The sequence below is a fragment of the Ailuropoda melanoleuca genome, chromosome 7, assembly GCF_002007445.2.
Source record: "Ailuropoda melanoleuca isolate Jingjing chromosome 7, ASM200744v2, whole genome shotgun sequence".
NCBI classification, from domain to species: domain Eukaryota; kingdom Metazoa; phylum Chordata; class Mammalia; order Carnivora; family Ursidae; genus Ailuropoda; species Ailuropoda melanoleuca.
This window is the reverse complement of record NC_048224.1, coordinates 25,256,483-25,281,694: the sequence shown is the minus strand read 5'-3', so window position 1 is coordinate 25,281,694 and position 25,212 is coordinate 25,256,483. Positions and strand designations below refer to the sequence as shown.

General features: G+C 45.9%; 1 protein-coding gene across 6 annotated transcripts in view; it reads right to left on the bottom strand.

The window, feature by feature from the left end:
* Positions 1-25,212, bottom strand: part of RUSC2 (RUN and SH3 domain containing 2) — a 69,725-nt gene that overhangs the window by 3,162 nt on the left and 41,351 nt on the right. For 2 of the 6 annotated variants that reach the window (XM_011224530.3, XM_034664080.1), the window contains exons 2-7: positions 8,298-10,391; positions 2,362-2,991; positions 1,926-2,111; positions 1,609-1,749; positions 452-528; positions 57-231 (exon numbers count right to left, since the gene is read on the bottom strand). In XM_011224530.3, coding sequence (XP_011222832.2) covers positions 57-231; positions 452-528; positions 1,609-1,749; positions 1,926-2,111; positions 2,362-2,991; positions 8,298-10,323 — 3,235 coding nt within the window. In that variant the 5' untranslated portion in view covers positions 10,324-10,391. Of the gene's footprint in view, positions 1-56; positions 232-451; positions 529-1,608; positions 1,750-1,925; positions 2,112-2,361; positions 2,992-8,297; positions 10,392-19,089; positions 19,803-25,212 lie in introns of those variants that run through there. The other 4 variants (XM_034664079.1, XM_034664081.1, XM_034664083.1 and 1 more) reach the window with 4 other exon arrangements.

Sequence of the window (25,212 nt, the reverse complement as noted above, 5' to 3'; positions counted from 1 at the left end):
CAGGTCCTGAATCCGAATCTCCACCTAGGGTCCTCATCTTGCCACTTAGCACTTACCTAGCTGTGTGGAAGCCTCAACCACACTCCATGGCATGTTCTTACGTTGTCCAATGATGACATCTAGCACAAAGGCCTTGAGCCCATCCTCCAGCACAGCCTGGACTGCAGGGCACAAGTACTTCAGAACCAGGTGGCCCACATTGGGGCTCACAGAACTATTCCCCAGCTTTGCCTGTGGATGGAGTAGAGAAGAACAGGGAATCATTTGAAGCCCGACCGTGGTCTTCTCGGACTCTCTTAGGCCTCAATTCTTGTGCTTCTCTTGTGATCCCCATCCTGAAGTACCCAATTCCGGATTCTAGGTGCAAGAGAGTAGGAGAAGGTGGCAGCACTGAATGGGATGGGTGAGGGTCAGCAGGGTAGAGCTCAGCTTGCCACAGTTTTTTGCCTACCTTCACCCCAGGATCCCGGCTTGTGCCAAAATGGGCCACAATGAGGTCCACAGCAGTGTTAACTGCTTTCACCAGCCCTGCAAGTAAGAATTCCATGTGACAGGTTCCTAAGCAAGTCCCTGGGCAACTCAGCTGAAACAGCCCTCAGTGGAGAGAGGGAGAGGCGTCCACTCTCTCTCTCTGTCCCTGCACATGGGTCTCAGTCTTCCTGAGGACCAGGCCCTGGCCCCTTCCTGTTTTTGCCCAGTTCTCAAGCCCTGTACTGTTGTCACTGTCAGTGGACCCATCTCAGTGACTGCATCTTACTCCAGTCCTGGATCAAGCTAACTCTCCATCCTGTCCGCTCTGAGAAACCCAGCTCGTGGCTGCTGGAGAAAGTCCAGGGCCACTCACAACAGTGACTGACAGGGGCACCTCTTTGACGTGTGCCTTGCGGTACCCTCTGCTATGTTCTCACATTGCCAAATCTTTACCCCTCTTCTCAAGCCCTTGGTTCTACTTCACCCAGAGAACAGAGGCCGCTGGTCATCAATTCAACTTCCCAGTCCATCCAAAGGACATAAGTACATTCTGTCTACCCTCCTTCCTGACCCCTCACTCTCTTTCCATCCTGCTCAAGGTTCTTCCCTTTTCCCAACTTTGAACCCCCCACTCTGCCTCTATAACGGACTTTAGCGTCATCTTCCTCCCTTCCCAGAGGCTCCATCCCTTCAGGCCACAATTATGCTCAATTCTTTCCCCATCATCTCACTGAAACAGCTCTCTTGGTCCAGTGGTCCTTATTTGCTACATATCTTAGTAGATGTTACCAGCATGCTTACCCAAGCTGTCAGGCCCTATAGTACCTGGACTCTCCCATTAGAGCATGTGGCCATTCTTTTATGACATGGCAGTCTCCCTCACTCTACTTAGCTCCCTGAGGTAAGAGACTGAAGCCTGATTCTTAAGCATCTGATAAATGATCCTTGTGCACTCAATGCATACCCATCATACACAATGCACGGACATCTACCTTGCCCCCATTCCTGTGCTAATTCCTTCCTAGCACTTGGGAGTTCTAAGATAGGGAAATATTCTGGAGGGCTAGACAGTAGGGCAATAGGCACAAATAGGTACTGACAACAGAATTCCTGGCCTGAGCTGGGGGTAATATTAACCTTTTTTCTGAAGCAGGTCAATGGAAATGGCCTCTGAGTTGCCATCTGGGGACAGACAAAACTCAGCTGGAGGCTTCTCAGTCAAAGAAAAGGGGTCTTGGAAGTCAGGGCAGGTCAGTGGTAATGGCTTCACTGTTTGACCTGGAAAGAAAAAGAAGAGAAAAATCACTCTCAAGCAACTCTCCTTCTAAGAGTTGCTGCTCAGTTCTGTGCCTCCTACCCTCGGAGACCCGTTCCTTTGGGACTGCCCCCTTCTCTAGCCCTGCCCAGCTGCAGGAGAGCCTGCCCTGGGCATGCAGGGGACCTGGCCCACACACCATTCAGCCGGCAGCTCAGATGGCCAGCAGCACTGAAGGAGCTAGGGAACTCAAAGATGGGGTTCCTTCGGGCCAGCCGAGCTTCCTGTGGCCTTCGGTCTAGGCTCCCTGACAATCCGGGTGGCCCTAGTGGGTTCTTCCTCCTGTATTCCCGCCACTTGAGTGCTTGAGGGGATAGGTGGTTGGCTGAAAGCAGAACAGATGAGCAGAAGAGACAGGCAAGAGTTAGCAGGAGACAGCATTTCACATCCACCCAGTGCGCCCATATAAGCTATGAGGGCTGGGAGTGCTTGGGTATTATCCACAGATGCTGGGGAAGGAGATATAAACATTTTAACCTCTGACTCCAGGTTGGAGTATAAGAAGGCATTCAAAGGCAGTGGGGGGGGGCAGGGTGGTGGGTAGAAATGCTTGCGGTGGAGGGTAAAGCTCATACCGTTACTGGGCCTGGAGGCCATGCTGCCTTCACCACCTCCCCGGGCTAGACTTTCTGCTCGACTGAGGCTAGATCTCCAGGAGCCCAGAGGAGGCAAGCTTCCTGTTCCATGGAGACGGTACTCAGCCAAGGTCAGTATCCTCTGATCCTCCTTCTGTGGCTGCTGGGAGGTGGCAGGCCGGGCAACAGGAGGACAGGAGTGACTCCATGGGGGTGGATTTTCTGTGGCCGCGGCCTGCTCTGGAGGAGGGGAGCACGAGGTGGAAGCAGAAGAGTCGGTGCTGGGCCCAAAGGGGCCAGCACTGCGGATGGGGGAGTAGCTCCCCAGGGGTGACGGCCGTGAGCTTTCTGGCTCAGGCCCAGATTTCCTGGCACCTCTGTTGGTGGGTGCCTGTGACTCCCCCGAGGGAGCTAAGGCTGGGACTTGAGCAGTAGGGGCGGCCAGCGGGGCAGGCTGCTGCGCTCGGCTACAACCAGAGAGGCTGTAGAGCTGGGAAAGGCTGTGGAGGGCCCGGGCCTTGGCCAACTGCTTTGGGAAGTGGTGCTGGAACACGAAGGGCTGGATGGGCAGCGTGGTGGGCCTCTGTTCCTTGCTGTAGCGAAGGACTGGTCTGCTCTCCGCACCACCCCCTGTGGCAACAGTGAGGGAGGAGGAATCAGAATGACAGACCCTGGGACCCCCAGGAGAGGAAGCAAAGCAGCAGACGGATGATGCTCACTGGGGAGAGGGGAAGAGACGGGCAGGACCTGGGTCGTAGGTATTGAATGGGGTAAGGGCAATCCAAGTTTGGGAATGTGACAGTGCTCCTCCCATCTTTTGTAAAACTTTCTCATTTTTTTTTAAAGGTTTTATTTATTTATTTGACAGAGAGCAAGAGATAGCGAGAGAGCACAAGTAGGGGAACAGCAGGTAGAGGGAGAGGGAGAAGCAAACTCCCCGCTGAACAAGGAGCCCGATATGGGGCTCGATCCCAGGATGCTGGGATCATGACCTGAGCCGAAGGCAGACACTCAACCGAATGAGCCACCCAAGGCGCCCCTTTTTCACTGTTTTTATGATGCTGAACTCTCTTGTGCTCTTGACTTTTCACCCCTTCTTCGTTTTCTTGACTTCAAGGGTGGGTGTATCTTAAGGCTCCGTTCTTAGATCTCCCTTTACGCTTTCTCCCCAGCACTGTTCAAGTTCAGACATTCATACAGATGACTCCTGAACCCATAGCTTTAGCCCCCTTCTTCCCCTTAATCTCTGGATCATTCTGCTTGAGGATTTTACTTTCACTTAAAATTTGCTATTTTAAGGGCGCCTGGGTGGCTTAGTTGGTTAAGCATCCAACTCTTGACTTTGGCTCAGGTCACAATCTCAGGCTCTGTGTTGGGCATGGAGCCTACTTAAGAGTCTCTCTCTCTCCCTCTGGGGTGCCTGGGTGGCTCAGTCAGTTAAACCCCTGACTCTTGGTTTTGGCTCAGGTCACGATCTCATGAGTCATGATCTATGGGTAGTGAGATCAAGCCCCATGTTGGGCTCTGCACTCGTGGGGAGTCTGCTGGTCTGCTGGAGATTCTCTCTCTTTCTCCTTCTTCCCCTGCCCCTCCCCCCACTTGGTCACTCTCTATAAAATAAATAAAATCTTAAAAAAAAAAGATTCTCCCTCCCCGTCTGCCCCTCCCCCATCAAAAAATTTGTTATTTTAAAGCAGTTCATCTATTGAATTTCCCGATGACTTCCACTTCTGTCAATGGCAGAACCACCATTTCCTTTGTTTCTAAGGCCTAAAGAGTTGGAGTAAGGGTCACATATTTTCAAGGTAAGATGTTATTTACTTCAAGTTTTTGCGCATCGTTGCCTACCTCCACTCAAGCTGACTCATTTCATTCTTAAGCAAATCTAACCATAATATTTCTTCATTTGCAGCTGGAATCAGCCTCCTGTCTCCCCTATCAACCCCATTCCCATTCTTTCATGATCCTGGCATTGGAGCCTCAGGGCCCACATTTGCTCCCTCTCCACAGAGTTGTGGGTCCCAAGACTGGTCCTTTCCTGTTCTTTCAGCCAATCTTCAGGTTGGTGTCTCTGAAGACACGGGGCTCAGAGCTAAATACAAAACTCCAGGATAGTGCACAGCCAGATTGTCTTTTGTGAGTTGTACTTCTTCTAACACTGTGCACGCTGTAGACATCTGGATGACACAAGGTGGCGCTACAAGCTTCTACGATGCCAGAAACCCAGGGTGTGGCTCACTAGCACAACTCTGGTTCAATAAATCCTTGAGACAGGAATTAATATCCTTACCTGACAGCTCAGGGTATTGGAAATTTAGAGAGATTAAATCATTTGCCACACAACTAGGAAGTGGCAGAGCTAGAATTCTGCCTAAGCCAGAGTCTGATTTAGGGGCTAACGTTCTCTTTGTCACATTGCACTACACAGGAAATGGTATCCCTCATCTTTTCCCATTTATTTACTTCATTGAGTCTTAAGCGGATAGTGATCACAACCCCATCGGGGAGGGGTGTCAGAATCACTCCCAGGGGACATGTTCAAAATATACCCTCCTGTCACCCCCAATTTGTGCTTAGAGAGCAACCTTTGTCATTCTCCCTTGCATACTATGCTCCAGCCACACTTCCTTCTGTCCCTAAACATGCCAAGTTCATTAACATCTCAGGGTCTTTCGCATCTGCTCTTCTGCCGGAAATCATCTCATCATTCAGGCATCAGCTCAAGCATCACCACCTCAGTGGTGACCACCCCAGTCCCCCTGGCAAGTCATACTCTGTCTTATTATCCTGTTTTCTTTTCTTTTTAGCATTTTATCACTATTAGAAATTATCTTATTTATTGTCTATTACTCCTCATAAGAGCTCCAAAAAAGCAGGGTTTTTGAGTTGTTCATTGATGTATCCCCAGTGCCTAGAATAGATCTGGGCATATAAAAGGTACTGAATAAGTATTTGTTAAATGAATGAATCCCCACTGTCACCCTTGGTTCAGGCTAGTCTCTCTGCATCCAGATCTTCTTACATAAATCAGATTGCTTCCTAAAATACCAGCTTTATCCCCTGTGGCCCTACTGCCCACAGAATAAAGTCTAATCTCTCAAATAGGTATCCACACCTGCCACCAATTAGGCTGCTCTCCCCTCAAACTCCAACACCTGCCATTCTCATTGACACCACTCTTCCCACCCCATTCCCATGTTTAAGTACACAGCCTTTCCTGCTGGGAATGCCTCCTTCTTTTCCATTTATTTAAATATCAAATTTCAAGGCCGAACCGACTCTGGCTTTCAGATTAGGCCTTCCCAACCATAGCTTTATTATACCTGCAATATAAAGTATGTTTGAATTAGACTGTTTATTTCTGTTCTTTAAAAAATCCTCCCTAAGTCCCCAGGATAGGGTTTGAGGTAGAGGAATGAGATCAGGGAAGAAGGAGGGGCCTGACATGGGGAGTGGGTCTCAGTTTTGTCCCCAGGGAATACAAAGACTAAGGTTTCTCACTTTTCTGTGTGACAGCCCTTGAGAAAGTCAGAGACCACATTCACCTGAGTCTGCTGCTTGGTAGGTGACACAGCCCCCAGTCCCTCAGTTCCTTTAAAATGAAGTACCCAGAACTTGCAGGTGAGCAGTAACTCGTTTAGAGGAGTAGAGGACTATCAGCTTCTCCCTTCTGAAGTCTATCAATGAAGACAGTCATTTTAAGTATTTGGAAGACCTTCCAAAGTGCTGATTCCTTCTGAGTGTGCGATCAATTAAATATTCCAAATCAACTCAAGTACAGCTTACCTATCAAACTTCATATTGGTCCCTGCTTTTTTGTTTTATTCTTTCCAGATTTGGTAAGACCTTTTTGAATCTTACTCTGATGCTCAGGATCTCAAAGAGATCTCAGCTTCTTTTGTCATTCATGAATTCATTGAATTGTCATTCATTCTTTAATTTAAAAAACGTATAGAATCAACAGAAGAGCCCTGTGAGAGATCACTGGAGACTTATGGACAGAAAGAATAGCATCTCTATATGAAGTCTTATCCAATTAACAACAAAAACACACCACAACACTTTTAATGCCTCTCCCACCTCTGACCAGAATTGTTCTTACCCTCAGAATGCCAGCCACAGCATCCCCTGTGCCTAGAGACACCCACCAGACAGTGAAGTCGTAAAGGGAGGGGGTTCCAAAGGGCTCTGGCCAATCTGCTGTTTCTGACCCCCTCCTCCCTGCTGGAGACCTCCCCTTTCATCCTCCACCCCAAGGGCAGCTCCTCTGTGTCTGTTTAGGAGTGTGAAGTCTTCTGAGGCTATGATCTCCCCAACAGCGGAGATTATACCATTTATGGTTTTTTAACCCACTTCCTTTGAGAAGCCAATGGACTTCTCCATGAGGCTACAGCATAGTCCATTCGCCTTTATCTCCCTTTCCCCTGCTTTCTCTCTCCTTCCAAACCCTCTGAGATCTGGCTTCCCCCCTCACTACTCCCAAATGTTGCTTTCGGGATTCTTTAGCCTTCATGTTAGTGATTTCTCTTCCAAACTTTGTTGAACCTAATTCTTCTTTGAAAACTTTTCCTCCTTTAGTGACTGTACCTTTACTCTCCCCTGGTTTTCCTTCTATTTTCCTAATTCTTCTCAGAACCTTTTTGAGTGTTGCTCTGTTCACCCTTAAATAACTGTATCCTCAGTGCTCTCTGTCCTTGTTCCCTTTACAACTTCACCCATTCGCTCTGGGTGCTCTCATCCACTGAGGGCTTCAACTACCTCTGCTATTCTGAAGACTCTGATCTTGGTTGTCTCCTGACCCCCGGGGCATCCTTTCCAATTCACCTTTCACCCAAACAACCAGTGATTTTCTAAAATGCAAATGAGAACATGATGTTAAGCTGTTAAAAACAAACAAAAGGCTACTTCCCTGATAAAAATCCTTCAACAGTTCCATCCACACCCCACCATGGCTATACCAAATTATTTGCAGTTTCTGGAAAGCATCAAGTTATTCTGCACCTTTGCAGTTTTACACAGACGACTGTATGAACCTAGAATGTTCTCACAAGTCTCCACAAAGCCTTCCTCATCATCTTCCTAGACTGGTTTTAAATATAAATCCTGTTAGCAGTCCTTCTCTGACATTGCAGTCTGTTTAGAGATCCCTCTCATAGACCAGTACTGTCCACCGTCATGTCTGGTTTTTGTTTTTGTTAAGTAGGCTCCAACGCAGGGGCCAGGATCCTGAGATTGAGACATGAGCTGAGATGGAGAGTCAGCCACTTAACCAACTGAAGCCACCCAAGCGCCCCACTCCCCATCTGTTTTAATTATGTTTCCTTTTCTGTTTTCATCCTTAGTCAGAATTCCTTGAGGGTAGACTGTCCCTCACATCTCTCTATCACTAGCATTTAACATAGAGCATTTGTAAAATAATTATTTAAATGTAATAAAATAAACAGGGAAAGAGCAGGCCCAGGAGGCTTAAAAGTCAAGTGTCTGGTTCAGGCTCTTTGAAGAGCAGCACCATCACTGATCAAAGAATGAACTTCACTGACAGCCAGTGTGCTTTGCCTATGGGACATACCCCTTAAGCGCTGCAAATTCCTAAATGTCCCGAACTGAACTTGGGCTTTATTCCTTTTCCAGGAAATCTACTTTACATCAGTGTCTGTGGTCCCTATCCACATACCATCATCTTTCCAGTCATCCAGGTTTATAATCACAATCTTTCACATACTTTCTTTCCCAATATATCAATCTCTAAGTCCTGATAATTTCAGCGTATTTTTTATCCTTCCCCCCATTACAACTGTAGGACATGACCTGGATTGGAAAGATGACGGGATCTAGGCTGAGGAACCTTGAGTGGTTATGGATGGGGTGGTTGCCAGGGCCCTATCACTGAGGAGGCCATGCATATCCTGGTATTCTCCAGCCTCTAGGTTTCTTACCGTCAGCTCTAGCTCTTGCATCCTTCTGGGTATGGCTGTTGGCTGGGCTTCCTGGGAGAGCAGGCCCTGGATCCATCAGCTGGGCCAGGGGGCCTTGCCCAGCAGCTCTGAGGCTGGCAGGTGGCATCTCACTGGACTGCAGACCCTGACAGACCTGGGTGGACCAGGGCTCTGGGCCAACTAGGTCCATGCCTGGTTCCGAGAGCATGCGTGGTAGGCTGTGGCTACAGCGAGTGCCCTCGTCCAGTGGGCCCACCCTATCTTGTTGGGCTTCTTGGATGGGTGAGAACTCCTGGGAGGAGTCCCCAATGCTCAGACGAAGTGGCGGGGAGCCAGAGCCTGCCGCTTTCTTCCGGCCCTTGGCGAGCTCAGCAAAGGAGGTGACCCGCCGAGGTGGGGAGCCAGGCCCAGCGAGGGCTGCAGGACCCTCACTCAGGCGCACTGGGCAACTCAACATGCGTTCCAGCGAGCCCAGGCGGACAGGAGGGCTGCGCGCGAGACTGCGATCACAGCTTCGAGAGCGCTGGCGTCCATTGCTAAGGTTGGGGGGTGAAGTGTTAGTGTACACTTGCCCCTCGATCACAGCGGGGCCCACAGGAGCTGCTGCTTCCACTGAGGAACCCACTGCTTCTTGTTCCTCTGGCTGGACTTCCGGCCTCCGGAATAGGTAATACTCAGAGGGCTGGCTGGGGCCAGGGTCTGGGCCGGGGCCTGGCGCAGGGCTTATCTTGGTGTGTTCCTCCGAGCAGCTGGTGATGGAAGAGCCAGCTGGGCTTGGGGATGACTGGGAGGACAGGTCACAGGTGACAAGTTTATAGTAATTTTGTGTGGCCACAACAAGACGGGCCTGGCTCTGGAAGCAGGCTGTGAGGTCAGCCACACCTGGGCAGGGCTCACAGTGTGGGCGGTAGGAGTTGCAGTTGGCATCGAGCTCAGGAGATGAGGCATGAGGACAGCCATAGCTCCCTTCCCTTCCTCCACTGTCAGGGTGGTGGGACTCACAAGACATCTTAGACTCGGCTGGGGAGGGCTGCAGGTCCAGGTAGAAGGCGCCAGGGTCTGAGTGGCTGCAGAAGGAAGAGTTGCTGCAAGACTGTGGGGCAGAGTTGAGATTGGCACGGGAGTTGCCATGCATCTTGTTGTAGAGGGTGCTGAAGGTGACCAGCACACCATCCGAGCTGTTGCAGGAGGAGTCACTCACATAGCCCATGGACTGGTCGGCCGCCTCGGACTGACTGGATGTGCTACTGCAGCGGCAGTGCTGAGGTCCCGAGCCTGCGCAGCCTGGGTTCCTCGGGGATTCATCTGAACCAAGCTTCCATTCGTGATCAAAGGAAAAGCCAGAGATATCGCTGGCTCCACCCCCACTGCCACTCCCACCAGGTCCCCCACACTCGTCCAGCTCCATGGTCTCTGCATCCAGGTCTGGCCGGCAGCAGTGGCTAGTGCTGCAGTGCTGGGTATCCAAGGTGGCCACTGGCTCCTGTTCCTGCCCCTCTACTACTCCAGCCCGACTGCGTGTTGCCCCCCAAGGCCTGCCCGCTCTAGGGCCAGGTGGTGGCAGCTGGAAAGGGGATAGATGGAAGGTGGGCTGACCAGCCCCATGCAGGTGGAAGGACTGCTGGGTACTATCACCAATGCTGTCATCATACAGGTCACCAAGTCCTGGCTCAGCCACACCCTCCTGCAGCAGGAATGGATTGTGTCGTTTAGGGGCCCCGGGGCCTCTTCCATCCCGAACCCTACTCTTCGTGCTGTCTGCAGACCGTGCGGATCCCCCTGGGGCAGAGTGCAGACTGTTGTACAGGAGCGAGTCAGCTTGTCCTAGGTCTTGATCAGGGTGGGTGATGCCCAGGTCAGGGGGGCAGAAAGGATTGGATCTTGTGCTCCCACTACCTCCACTTGCCCCTCCACAGCACTGCCTGTCTGGGACTTGACAGTGCACCAGGGGGATGTGGTGGACGATGAGGGTCTCTCCAGTCAGCTTTGGGGGACTATCCATTCTGGAAATTTCGAACAAGGGCATCAACAGCACCAGACACTGCCCCCGGAGCCCAGTGGGGCAGAACACATTTCATCAGGAGAGCTTGGCACCTGGAGAGAGAGGGAAAGAAAGGGAACCTAATGTCACCTCCCTGGAAGTCAGGGACATGTTCTTCCCCATAGCATTTTCAGATGGAGAAGAGCCCAAGAGGAGAAAAGACTCAGACTAAAGATGGATCTTGATAACACAGCCCAACAGGGCAGGGCTACCCCACCATACTTTCTGTACTGCACAGGTCCAGCTCGAGTGCCCGCTTCATTTTACATGGGCCATGCATCCACTTGTGACAAAAGGCAAACCCCCTTTCATGCCACCTACAAAGGTCTGGGGATCTTCAAGGATAGCACTTTCTCCTTTTCTTTCAAGGACAAGTTCTTAGCAAAAAATGATGACTAGTCCCAAGTACAAAAAAAGTACGAATAGCACCTAACTTAAAAAAATCATCTAGGTTGACTGAAAGGGTGCTCGGCACTGAGGGGGACGGAGAGGTGCCTCAGACCAGCTACAGCTTGCAAGCTCAGATGAGGGAAAAATCATGAATACGAACTATATCATATACTCATACCAATAAGCTATTAATTTTGCAAGAAAACTATTTTTACATATTCTGTATTGTTTGCCCCCGTGTCACCTCATTTTCTCCTCCTCTGAGCCCCAGAATGCTTGTCCCTCTCTGCTGGTTGGGGGCCTAACGATCCTCACTCTCCCTACGACTGTGCTGGAGCTTCTATTTTTTTTTCCCCTAAGATTTTATTTTTAAGTAATCTCTGCACCCAGTGTGGGGCTGGACCTCACAACCCCAAGATCAAGAGTCACATGCTCCACCGACTAAGCCAGCCAGGTGCCCCTGTCCCGGAGCTTCGTGAACACAGAGACCAAATTGGGCATCAGAGTGACTACAAGTATGGGTGATGCCAACCTCTTCCTTCTCACTGAAGGGTGGGTTTCTATTTCCATCTATCTCTTCTGTATCACTCAGGCACACCGAAGGGCTCGCAAACATGATAGGCATAATACATTCTTGTCTGGCTCAGAATATAATCTTCTGAAGTGCCTAAATTCTGTCCAGTTTCAGTCCAGACCTTTCACAATGGGGATCCCCTACAAAGTCTTCTCTTCCCAGTTTTTCCTCTAATAGACTAAGGTAAAGTCCTCTCCTGTTCAAGGTGTCTTGGCCCAAAGCATGCAGAACCCATTCTGAGCTTCTCTGGTCTGCTGGCTGGACTGTGGCAGAATGGCTTCCTCAAATTCTAGCCTCCCGTGCTACCAAGTTCAAGCCCCAACAGTCCTCGCTTGCTCAGACTCCTCCTACCTAATTTCTGCTAATTCATTCATTTCTCTTCCTTCCCTTTTTATTCCTGTCATTTTCCTTCCACCCACTGTGAATCTAAACTCTTCAATGCCTAAGTTCTCTGTCATTTAGCTGAATGCTTAATACCACCAATTTTTAAAAATTTAACTCATTTAGATTACAGGATCACAGGTCTTCGTGTGGAGTACAGAAAAGATCTAGGCAAGTCACACATGCTCAAGGACATGAACAGGCAATACATAAATGAAAAAATTCAAGTGGCTGATAAATACGTGTGTGAGGAATACAGTTTTAAAAAATTTTTATAAATTAAATTACATCAAAATTAAAAAGCAAATGTTTATCCTCCCTGCCTTGCACCCTTTCATTTCTGAGAGGAAGACTTCTTTGTTGGACTTCCAACCCTTTGGGAGTTGATTGGGGGTAATGAGTTGATATGGGGAAAGGTGGAGATCAGAGAGGTTAACTGAGCTATGAGGTTTGAATTCTAGAAGAAAACATGGGAATAAATATTTGTCATCTTGGATTGGGTGATGATTTCTTAGATACGACACCAAAAGCACAAATGACAAGTGAGAAAATTAGGTAAGGTGGACTTCATAAAAATTAAAAACCTTCGTACCTCAAAGGATACCATCAAGAAAAGACAACCCACAAAATGGGAGAATATATTTGTAAAGAGATTTCTGATCAAAATATATGAAGAACTCTTACAACTCAACGATAAAAAAGATATATAACCCAATTAAAAACTGGGCAAAGAACCTGAATAGACATTTCTCCAGAGAAAACTTACAAATGGCCAATAACACATGAAAGATGCTCTACATCATTAGTCATTACGGAAATGAAAACCACTTTGAGATACCACTTCATCCCCACCACAATGCCTAAGATAAGAGAGAAACAAATGTTGGTGAGGATGTGGAGATACTGGAACCCTCAAACCTTGCTGGAGGCATTGTAAAATGGTGCAGCCAGTTTAGAAAAACCAGTCTGACAGTTCCTTAAAATGTTAAACATAGAGTTACCATACGACCCAGCAATTCCCCTGGGTATATACCCAAGAGAAATGAAAACACATGTTCACACAAAAACTTGTATATTAATATTCATAGCAGAATTGTTCACAGTAGCCAAAAAAGTTGGAACAAGATATTGTCCGTTAACAGATGAATGGATAAACATTATGTGATACAGGGGCACCTGGCTGGCTTAGTTGGTAGAGCATGATCTCAGGGTCTTGAGTTCAAGCCCCACACTGGGTGTAGAGTTTACTTTATTTTTTAAATTTGGTTTCTCTTTTTTCTTTTCTTTTCTTTAAGCTTCTGTTTTTAAGTAATCTCTTCACCCAATGTGGGGCTTGAACCAACAACCCTGAGATCAAGAGTTGCATGTTCCACCAACTAAGCCAGCCAGGCACCCCAGTGTACGTAGGTAGGTAGATAGATAAATCTGCAACAACAACTAAAAAAACTGATGTTAAAAAAATGTTATATATATATATATATATGCAATAGAATATTATTTAGCAATAAAATGAATCAAGTAGTAATCCATGCTACAATATGAATGAACCTCAAAAAGGTAAGTGAAAGAAGTCAGTCATAAAAGGATTCTTTGTATGATGTCATATGATTCCATTTATATGAAATGTCCAGAATAGGCAAATCCACAGAAACAGAAAATAGATTAGTGGTTGCCAGGGACTGGGGGACTGGGTAATGGAGTGACTTCTAACGGGTATGGAGGTTCTTTCTGGGATGATGAAAATGTTTTGAAATCCGACAGTGGTGATAATTATGAAAGTCTGTGAGTAAAATCAAAACTCTACAGATTTTAATGGTATGTGAATTATATCTTAACAAAGCTGTTATTTAAAACTTTTTTTAAAACAGAAAAAAAAGATTAGGATTTATGAGAAGAGGAAAGGAGTGGTGAGGAATGGAATGGGAGTGGAGCAGTGGAGGAGAATGGGCATTTGCAGAGTCAAGCTGAGAAAGAGAAAAGAGAGAAAACTGCCTTGAAGTATGGGATTTTGTTGAGAGAAATAAAGAGGATTTTTAGGAAGTTTAGCTATGAAGTACATAAGATAATTTTCCCTTCACTCCTCCCCATCTCTTCTCTTCCTTCACCAAGAAAACTTGGGTTCAAATATATAGGCTACAAGGATAACGGGAAGTTGGAAACAACCTAAAATTCCAATAATAACAATCAATAAAAAAGTACAGAGGAGAGTATCATTAAAATAGTATGTTAATATGATTATTGACTTGGGAAAATGTTCACAAAATATTAAGTAAAATTGCAGACTACAAACAGCATATAGAGTATGACACCATTTTTGTAAATAAATACATGTCTATATGTGTCTTAGTCTATTCAGGTTGCTATGACAAAACATCTCAGACTACGTGGCTTGTGAACAGCAGAAATTTATTTCTCATAGCTCTAGAGGCTGGGAAGTTCAAGATCAAGGGGCCAGAATGGCTGAATTCTGCTGTCTTCCTTGTTCATAGCTGGCACCTTCTGGCTGTGTCCTCACAGTGTGTAAGGGACAAGGGATCAATCTGGAGCCTATTTGGTAAGAGCACTAAGCCCATTCATGAGGGCTTTGTCCTCATGAGCTAATCACCTCCCAAAGCCCTACCTCTTACTACCACTACTTTTGGGGGTTAGGATTCAACAGATGAATTTTGGGGGACACAAATATTCAGACCATAGCAATATGCGTGAAAGAAAATGTGAAGTCATATACAACAAAATATTAATAGTGCTTACCTCTGTTGAGTGATTTTGGATTATTTTTAATTTTACCCTTTCTGTTTCATCTCTTTTTTCTTTTTTTTTTTTTCTTTTTCCAAGACTCTATTTATCCATTCGACAGAGATAGAGACAGCCAGCGAGAGAGAGAACACAAACAGGGGGAGTGGGAGAGGAAGAAGCAGGCTCACAGTGGAGGAGCCTGACGTGGGGCTCGATCCCATAACGCTGGGATCACGCCCTGAGCCGAAGGCAGACGCTCAACCGCTGTGCCACCCAGGCGCCCCTCTTTTTTCTTTTTTAAATTATATTTAAATTCAATTAATTAACATATACTGTATTATTAGTGTCAGAGGTAGAGTTCAGTGATTCATCAGTTGCATATAACATGTAGTGCTTGTTACATCACATGCCCTCCTTAATGCCCACCATCCAATTACCCCATTGCCCCACCCACCCCCCTCCTGCTACCCTTGTCATCTGTATTTTCTAATTTGTGTATAATAAATATCTGTTATGTGCATAATTTAAACAGTTTTGTTTTCTCTCTTTCTTTTAGAGATGGGGGGACAGGCAGAGGGAGAGGGAGAGAGAATCTTAAGTGTGAAACCTGACATGGGGCTTGATCTCACAACCCTGAGATCATGCCCTGAGCTGAAATCAATTGTCAGATGCTTAACCGACCAAGCTACCCAGGTGCCCCATTTTGTTTTCTTTAAACAACACAGATACTGTGGGTTCAGGGCTTGGAGACGGTGGCTTCCCCTTACATATAGTATTAGGTTTCCCCAAAGTCTAGGCTATAATCCGAGGCCTGGACTAAAAGCACAGAAAACTGTCTTGTACATATAGCAGTAATTATAGGAGTACCTATGGGTTACAGCCATCACTTGATCTTCAGTGAATACCACCCCCCCTTAAAGCACCTTGTTTTCACGTAGCATTCACAAATAAAATATACACACATTAAGAACTTATGATTCGATCCACAAAACTATTATTGAGTCATATATGCTCTGAAATGGAAAAACAAAGTGACACAGAGTCTAGAAGGCCGATCCTCTAAACCAGGGATAGAGAATAAATGGATACAGAAGATGACGAAGACCCTTTGGCTGGAGGGTACAGACAGTTATATTGTAATGTTGCTTATGTATCTATCCCCCAAACTAGAGTTCATTCCCTGAGCTCAGAAACTGGCATACAGTCAAGTCAGTGTCCCTAGAACCTAGACACAGTGCTTGGAACATGGTACGTGCTCGGTTATTTGTGGACTCCTACTTTACCCATTTAAAAACTTGACTTGTCTTTTTATTATCGAGTCGTGGGAGTTTTTCAATTTCCTTTGTAAGACATGTCTTGAGAATATTTGCTCTCAGCCTGTGGCTTGCCCATTTGTTTTCTTAACGGTGCTTAGTTTTTAATTATATAAAATCACATTTATCTGTTTTTTTTCTTTTATGGTTAAAGCTTTCTATGTCCTATCTAAAATATCTTTGCCTATCCCAAGATCATAAAGAAAATTTCCCTTTTTTTCTCCCTGAAAGCTGTATAATTTTAACTTTTACATTTAGGTTGTGTTGAATCCAATTTTAACTGTAACACTCTTTCACTGGTGGATTCATTTTATACTTTATCATCTTAGAGAAGGTCCTATTCCTCCTCAATCTCCACACAACCAAGGGAAATGCCTGCCCACAGTTCCTTCACAGACAACTCTAGCTCAGCGAACTAAGGTGAAGTTCTGCAGACATCCTATGAGATTTTGTACTCATGCCTCCGTTCTGCCCCCCCCCACAAACTTTCACATTTTTTGCAAAGCACTTTTTAAATATATGTCATCTCACTGATCCTCACAACTTACGAAAGTAGGCAGAACCGCTTTCATTTTAGAAAACAAGAAAATCAACAGCCATACAAACAAAAGGACTTGCCCAAGATCACTCAGTGATTAAAACACGACTCAGGAATCTTAACTTTTGATCAGTTAAGAAAGTAATGAGAATATACGGTACATGTGACTTTATTTCAAACACTGCATACCTCTTAGACTTCTTTCTTGGGAGTGACTTGTTCTATAACAATACAAGTTTAATACTGTGGCCCATGAGCTCTAATAAAGTAGAAGAGAAAACGATAGGGTAGAAGAGCTCATTCCAGACTCATTCTGTACCCTGATTAAATGGAGAGACATGGGAGATGAAGATGGGGGAAGGAACAGAAAATCCAGAATAGGAAGAAAGTGGAAGAAAACTCTCAGAAGATGGGCCCTCTAGCTATGACTACCAGGTACACAGGTACACAGTGGTGGGTTCAGCCAGCATAAAGTTAGGAAGTCTAGCTCTCTAGAACAAGGAGTACGCTTTCCATGAGAGCCCTTTTCCTGGTCCCCATCCCAAATGGGTGTCTCCTGGCCTATCATAATAATACTATTTATTAGTGATCATTCATTGAGCTCTTACATGCCAGGTGATTTACATATATCATCTCTAGTTCCACTATAACTTTTTATTTTTATTGTTTTATTTTTATATATATATATTTTTTAAAGATTTTATTTATTTATTCGACAGAGATAGAGACAGCCAGGGAGAGGGAACACAAGCAGGGGGAGTAGGAGAGGAAGAAGCAAGCTCATAGCTGAAGAGCCTGATGTGGGGCTCGATCCCATAACTCTGGGATCACGCCCTGAGCCGAAGGCAGACGCTTAACCGCTGTGCCACCCAGGCGCCCCATATTTTTATATTTTTTAAAAGATTTTATTTATTTATTTGACAGAGAGAGAGAGACAGCCAGTGAGAGAGGGAACAAAAGCAGGGGGAGTGGGAGAGGAAGAAGAAGGCTCCCAGCGGAAGAGCCTGATGTGGGGCTCGATCCCAGAACGCTGGGATCACACCCTGAGCCGAAGGCAGATGCTTAACGACTAAGCCACCCAGGCAACCCCCCACTATAACTTTTTAAAGATTTATTTATCTATTTTAGAGAGAGAGAGTGCAGTGGGGGAGGGGCAGAGGGAGAGGGAGAGAGAGAATCTCAAGCATACTCCCCGCTGAACGCAGAACCCGATGTGGGGCTCAATGACCCTGAGATCATAACCTGAGCCGAAATCAAGAGTCAGACGCGTAGCTGACTGAGCCACCCAGGCACCCCACCACTATAATCTTTTAAAGTAGGCATAAGCATTTCCATTTTACACATGAGAAAACTGAAGCATAGCAAGAGTAAGTAGTTTCCCCACAATTACACAGCTGAGATGGGACACAAACTCAGGTCTGCCCAGTTCTGCCTGGTTCTTAATTCTTTCCACGACAACTGCCTCCGAAAGAAAATAATTAGGGCCACACCCTCTTCCTAAAGTCCCGGCATTTACCCTGCTACTACTGCTTCCTATCTTTCCTGTATAGGCCCACACTCTAGCCTCCACTTACATAATTTGTGTTTACCCACTTCTCTATTCTCTGTACCTAGCACCCCTTTCATATCACCGTCCCAGTAAGGTGAGTGTTATTAACACTCTTCAATCCACCTCCTGTGGTAGCTCCTGGCCCTCATCTCCCTGCCCCATTCGTAGTCCCCAAGGCCCCTTTTCCCTGTTTTGTAGTTCACATTCTTAGATGCTTCCTGGGAACTAACAACCTCCCACAACTTCCCAGTGTATTCCCCAACCACATATTTGCAGTGTGGAACTACTGACTCCTATTAGCATGTTTTTGAATCATCCACGAAGGTGGTCAATGGAAACGGGAATTTAAGGAACTCTATCTGCTCAGCAAAAGGGTAACTCTGGGTAGGAAAATGTTCTACACTCCAGAAGAAAGGTTTCCCCTGTTTTTGGTCATCAGCATCTCTCTGCCAGTCATTGAATGCCTCCCCTCTTTTTTTGGCCTTCTGAAGGAGGACTGGGAAGACAGTGGTACTCAGTTGCTAATCTCTAACAATCTGACCTTGACCTGAGGTCCGATGGATAAGCTTTTTCCTGTCTGGGTCCTCTCTGGGGCAGGACTGAAGGGAGGAGAGGAAGAAGGTGCATTTGGGAGTATCAGCTTATGCTCAGGTCCCTCCCTGTTAGGAATCTAGGTCTGTATATAAGGAGACTGATTATAACAAGTCAGGTGCCCTCAGCATTACAGTGACCACCTTCCCACGCTCCCCCAATAGACTGTGGAGCCTCTTGGTCAACATTCTTTCTTATTCCATCCTTACTGAGAGCCTGGTGGCTCCCATGGCACCAGAAGATATGGTATGTGTGTCTATGGGTATGTATGTTTGTGTATGGGGGAAAAAGAATGGGCTGGAAGCTTTCCAGCCCCTCCTCTTGAAAGCTGCTTGAATCCCTGCATTTTCTCCATCATAAACTTATAATAGGTTTAGGGGTGTCTCCTCCCATTAAGCCTTTGTTCCTAGATTTGACCACCTCCACCCTAGCCCACACTATAGCAGCTTCATTAGAAATGCCCAGAAAGGAAGAAGGGGATCTGCTGCTTCTTGACAAAACAGCATTAGCCCAAGCCTCTGCACCACAGCCCTCTCGCTCTCGCTCGCTCGCGCTCTCTCTCTCTCTCTCTCCCCCCTTCGGAAAGACAAAGGCAACCCTCAGAAGCCAAGGCCCAAAGTGCTGATCGGTTATCCTAGCGTCTCTGCCCTGCCCCTCCCCCAGCTCCGCTGAGCCATACCTCTGTAAGGAGCCTTGAGCTGCACCCGGAGGCTTCTGTTCCTTTTGCACTCCAACCAAGCTCTACCTTGACAGTTCCAGCTGAGGCATTGTTCCACGGGACCACACAGGGGGAACTGAACCGATTTCCTAAGATCTGATTTCTGCTAATACAATGGCATCGTTGCTAATGCAGGGAGGCTGCGCAATCCCAGCCCCAGTATCCTCGCTGCTGCCGCTGCCACTGGTGCTGCGGTGACGTTGCTGCTAAGGGAAGGGGGAAGGGAGAGGAGCAGGCATGCCCACAGTACAGCCACTCAGCCTCCCTCCCTGTCAGTCCCTGTGGGCCCTTTAGCCTAGGGAAGGGGGAGGGGAGAGAAAGGAGTCAGCCACAGAGGGCAGTCAGTGCTGGAAGACAGAACTCTTAAGGTGGCAAAGAAAATTAGGGAGAAACCTGGGCCTAGCTTCTCTCTTGTCCTTAGGAGTCTCAGGGAAAAAGTCTGGGCAGAAGCTTAGAGCTTCCTTCCTTCCTTTAGGCCCCTCCTTTTAGATCTTAGCCAGAAACCTCTCCCTCCTCTCTGCAACCCACTCTGAATGACTCCTTGTTTTCCAGCTTTTTCCTTTCACTAAGATTCCAGACTAGCCTCAGGGTGGGGCAGTCAGCCCGGGAGGGGGTTCCTGAAACCGTGAGGAGGTTGCAAGGACCAGTGACCATTCTACCAGCAAGCAGAGTCCTCGTGCATCCCAGCTAGACTTAGCACTAGGCTTTTAGGGTGTGCCTCTTCAGAGAAATGAGGTCTGTCTCAGAAAAAAGGGAGACTGGGCCATAGGCGGGCTTCTATATATATACAAGGTGGTAGTGAGCCTTAGGACCAAGCTGGCTACAGGCCCCTTCCTAACACAGAGTCCAATTCAGTTCCCTGGATTTTCAGAGGGCCTGTTAGTGTGGCTGGAATAGAACCTTCTCCTTTCACCTACATTAGCTTTTAGACAAGTGCTGAGTGGGGTCCAGCTGGGCCTGTGATGAGGCAGAACCCATTTGGCCAGGCTGAGGGGCCAAGAAGCTTATTTTTCTAGGGACAGGAAGGCTAAAGAAAGAGAGTGGTTTCCCCTCAGCCAGAGAAAAAATTCTCAGTTCTACCTATAGACCTACAGAGCCCTTCACCTCTTCCAAGCTCCACCTTCCTCAGGTTCTGGGCCAGTTCCGTGGGGATCAGTAAATAGTGGAGAGGCCACAGCCAGACCCAGTTGCACAGGGAGCAGCAACACTGTGTGTCCATATCATGCCACTGCTCCCTGCTGCTACCCTTTAACACAAAGACAGTCGCAAGTTGGGGGTTGGCCCCCAAGTACTAGCCTTGTCCAGGTCTCTTCCCAGTGTGGACCAGTATCTGCATTCCATAGCCAAGCCCTTGGATTTCAGGTCCCTAGAAAGAAGGCTGGGGTCCACTGGCCAGGACCACAGCATCCACCACTCAGGATCCAGAAGAGATGTAGTTTCCTTCCCTTATTGCTTCTTCTATTCCCTATGAGACCCATGAGGCCATTGATGATACACTGGGATGTACAGAGCTGTAGAGAGAAAAGAAGCGGGTAAAGACCCCAAAACCTACTTCCAACCATGATCTGTTTGAGGGGCCATGGCACCTTGATCCTATAAAGGAGGAAACAGTGAGGAAGAGAAGGAGAGGGAGTCTGCCTCCTAAAACTGACCATTAGTGATCCTCGTGGGAAGGCTGAAAGCAGCAGATATGGTGTCACTGTACAAGCATACCTCCTTCTATTGAACTTTCTACTATGTTTTTGATACTACTTTTTTTTTTTTTTAACAAATTGAAGGTTTGTGGCAACACTGTGTGGAGCAAGTCTCTCGGTGCCATTTTTCAAACAGCATTTACTCATTTTGTGTCTCTGTGTCATATTTTAGCAATTCTCACAATATTTCAAACTTTTTCATTATTTTTATATTTGTTATGGTGACTTGTGATCAGTGATCCTTGATGTAACTATTGTTAATTATTTTGGGGTGCCATGAATCATACCCATATAAGACAGCGAACTTCATAAATGTTGTATGTGTTCTGACTGTTCTACTCACCAGCCGCTCACCTGTCGCTCTCCTTCCCTGTGGGCCTCCCTCTTCCTTGAGACACATTATTGAAATTAGGCCAATTAATAACCCTAAAATGGCCTCACAGTGTTCAAATGAAAGGAAGAGTTGTACATCTCTCACTTTAAATTAAAAACTAGAAATGATTAAGCTAATGAGGAAGGCATTTTTGAAAGCTGAGATAGGCCAAAAGCTAGGCCTCTGTGGCAAAACGCTTATCTAAGCTGTAAATGCAAAAGAAAGTTCTTGAAGGGAATTAAAAGGTGCTACTCTGCTAAACACATGAATCATAAGAAAGCAAAACAGCCTTACTGCTGATATGGAGAAAGTTTTAGTGGTGGATAGAAGATCAAACCAGCCACAAGATTCCCTTAAGCCAAAGCCTCATCCAGAGCAAGGCCCTAACTCTCTGCAGTTCCGTGAGGGCTGGGAGAGCTGAGGAAGCCACAGAAGAAAGTCGGAAGCTAGCAGTGCAAGGTGAAGCAGCAAGTTCTCCAGAAGATCCAGCTAAGATGATTCACGAAGGCGGCCGCACTAAACAACAGATTTTCAGAGGAGACGAAACAGCCTTCTATGGGAAGAAGATGCCTTCTAGGACTTGCAGAGCTAGAGAGGAGAAGTCAATGCCTGGCTTCAAACTTCAGAGGACGGGGTGACTCTCTTGCTCGGGGCTAATGCAGCTGCTGACTTGAAGCTGAAACAGTGTTCATAGACTATTCTGAAAATCCTAGGCCCTTAAGAATGATGCTAAGTCTACCCTGCCTGTGCTCTGTAAATGGCACAAAGCCTGGATGACAGCACATCTGTTTACGACATGGTTTGCTGAACATTTTAAGCCCTCTGTGGAGACCCTGCTCAGAAAAGAAGATTCCTTTTGAAGTATTACCGCTCATTGACAAGGCACCTGGTCACCCAAGAGCTCTGATGGAGATGTACAATGACATGAATATTGTTTTCAAGCCTGCTAACAAAACATCCACCCTGCAGCCCGTGGATCAAGGAGTCATTTCAACTTTCAAGTCTTATGTAAGAAATACATTTGGTCAGGCTGTAACTGCCATGGTTGGTTATTCATTCCTTTGATGGATCTGGGCAAAGTTAATTGAAAACCTTCTGGAAAGGATTCACCATTCCTGATGCCATTAAGAACATTTGTAATTTATGGGAAGAGGTCAAAATACCAACACTAACAGGAGTTTGGAAGGAGCAGATTCCAACCCTAATGGATGACTCTGAGGGGCTCAAAACTTCAGTGAAGGAAGTAAGTACAGATGCGATGGAAATAGCAGGGGAACCAGAATTAGAAGTGGAGCCTAAAGAGGTCTGAATTGCTATGATCTCAGGATAAAACTTTAATGGATGAGGAATTGCTCCTTATGGATGAGCAAAAAAAAGTGGTTTCTTGAGATGGAAACTGCTCCTGGTAAAGATGCCATAAAGACTGCTGAAATGACAACAAAGAATTTAGAAATTACATAAACTTAGTTAATAAAGCAGTGGCAAAGTTTGAATTGACTCCAATTTCTAAAGAATTTTTACTGTGGGTAAAATGGTATCAGACAGCATCAAATGCTACCGAGAAATTGCTTGTGAAAGGAAGAGTCAATCAGAGCAGTAAACTTCACTGTTGTCTTATTTTTTATTTTTTTAAAAAGATTCTACTTATTTATTTGAAAGAGAGAGAGAGGAGCACACGCATGAGCACAAGTTGGTGGGGGGGTAGAGGGACAGGCAGATTCCATGCCTGTGAATTGGGGAACCTGATGCCAGGTTTAGTCCCAGGACCCTGGGATCACGACCTGAGCCGAAGTCAGATGCTTAAGCGACTGAGCCACCCAGACGCCCCTTTTGTTGTCTTATTTTAAGAACTTGCCACAGCCACCCCAACCTTCAGCAGCCACCACCCTGATCAGTCAGCAGCCATCAACGAGGGCAAGACCCTCCACCAGCAGAAGATGACAACTCATCGAAAGCTCAGATGATGGCTAGCATTTTTAGCAATAAAGTATTTTTTAATTAAGGTATGTACATTTTTAAAGACATAATGCTATTGCACACTTAACAGACTATAGTATAATATAAACATTAATTTTATATGCACCGGGAAACCAAAATATTCATCTGACTTGCTTTTTTGCATTATTGATTTTATTGTGGTGATCTGGAACAGAACCTGCAATATCTCTGAGGTATAGCTGTACTTCCCTCTCCTCTGATAGAGACCTCAAAGTGGGTTGGATAAGCAGCTTTAGGTTAGGGCAAAGTCATTCTCCATGACCAAGTGCCTGGAGTTGTAGCTTCTTACTGTAAGATTTCTAGGCCCAGGGTCTTGTTCCCTGAAATTTCTGTGAGGCTAAGCCATGCATCACACTGGAGAGCCACTACTTAGGAAATGTTTCTAGTTGCCTGTAGAAGGAGGCAGTTTTCAAATTTTCAGGGCTTGGCTTACTTCACCACATCATCACCTACTTTCTACCCACCACTGCCAAAGATCTATAGTGCTTTTGATGAAAGAACAAATTATTTTCTGGCCAGCAACAAAATACAAATATTGTCACATTATAAACCTCAACTGGCTCCTAATTAGTATTCTCACCTGCAGTTTACCTTCCACTACTGCCAGATTCATCTCCTTAAAGTACCATCTTTCTTCAATATGTCACTCCTCTTGCCCCTTTTAATGGTTTTCCATTACCCAGAGAATCAAGTCCAAACTCATTTTGGCTTTCAACGTCCTCCATCTTGGCTATCTATCTACTCTCTCTCTAAACAAACTTACTTCCCACACCCCATCATGTAGTCCTTCAAAACTGTTCCATAATCCTCATTTCCACTCTGCTGCCCTGTTCACATTCTCCTACCTGTTACACTTGGCTTTACTCAGAATTAGCCAAAATCTACAAGGCTCAGATCAACTCCTCCATCAAGTCTTCACTGATCATTCCTGAGCCAGAAATGATCTGTCTTCTGAACCTGTGGCTGCAGGTTGTTGGTTTTATAGACAAGAAAAGAATCCTACAAAAACAAGTAGATCAATAAGGGATTGCCAATTTCTTATACTGCCAAACAGCATCATTAAAAAAAAATAATAAAACTTTACATCAACTATAATCATTGCATAAGAGAAAGCATATCATCATTTTTCTCGTTTCATTGTTTACTGATGCAAACTTCATCAACACGTAGCATCAGTCCATGAACAATTTTGATTAAGTAAATCATCTGTCCTTTGATATGTTTAATGTTCTTTTTTCATGTCTACCTTAATGTCTCTTTTAACTGCAAAGTTCAAGTTAAATTGATCTTTGCCCAATACCCAGTGTGGAAGACAAAATAATTTTTATTTTGTGTTTCCCACAAAACCTAGCACAGTGGTTGGCAGATACAAGGTGGTTACTCAAAGTCTTGTTGAACAAGAGTAGTATAAAAACAAATGTGCCTTGAGTGTAAATTAGAGTGAGTGGTAAGACAGATCTGACTCAAAAGGCTTAGAAGGAAGACCCCTGCTGTTCATGTGGCCGGGGGAGGTCTATTAAAACAAAGCTTTAAAAAAAACCCAACTCTTCATAACCTTGAGTCAGGCAATATATTCTTAGACACAATACCAAAAGTACAAATGACAAAAGAAAACACAGATAAAGTGGACTTTGTAAGAATTTAAAGCTTTTGTGCTTCAAAGGACACAATCAAGATAGTGAAAAGACAGCCCATAGGATGAGACAAAATACTGGCAAATCATTATTTCTAATAAAGGATTTTTTTTTTTAAAGATTTTATTTATTTATTTGACAGAGAAAGAGATAGCCAGTGAGAGAGGCAACACAAGCAGGGGGAGTGGGAGAGGAAGAAGCAGGCTCCCAGCAGAGCAGGGAGACCAATGTGGGGCTCCATCCCAGGACCCTGGGATCACGCCCTGACCCGAAGGCAGACACTTAACAACTGAGCCACCCAGGCGCCCCTGATAAAGGATTTCTAAACTTTTTTTTTTTTTTTAAGATTTTATTTACTTATTCGACAGAGATAGAGACAGCCAGC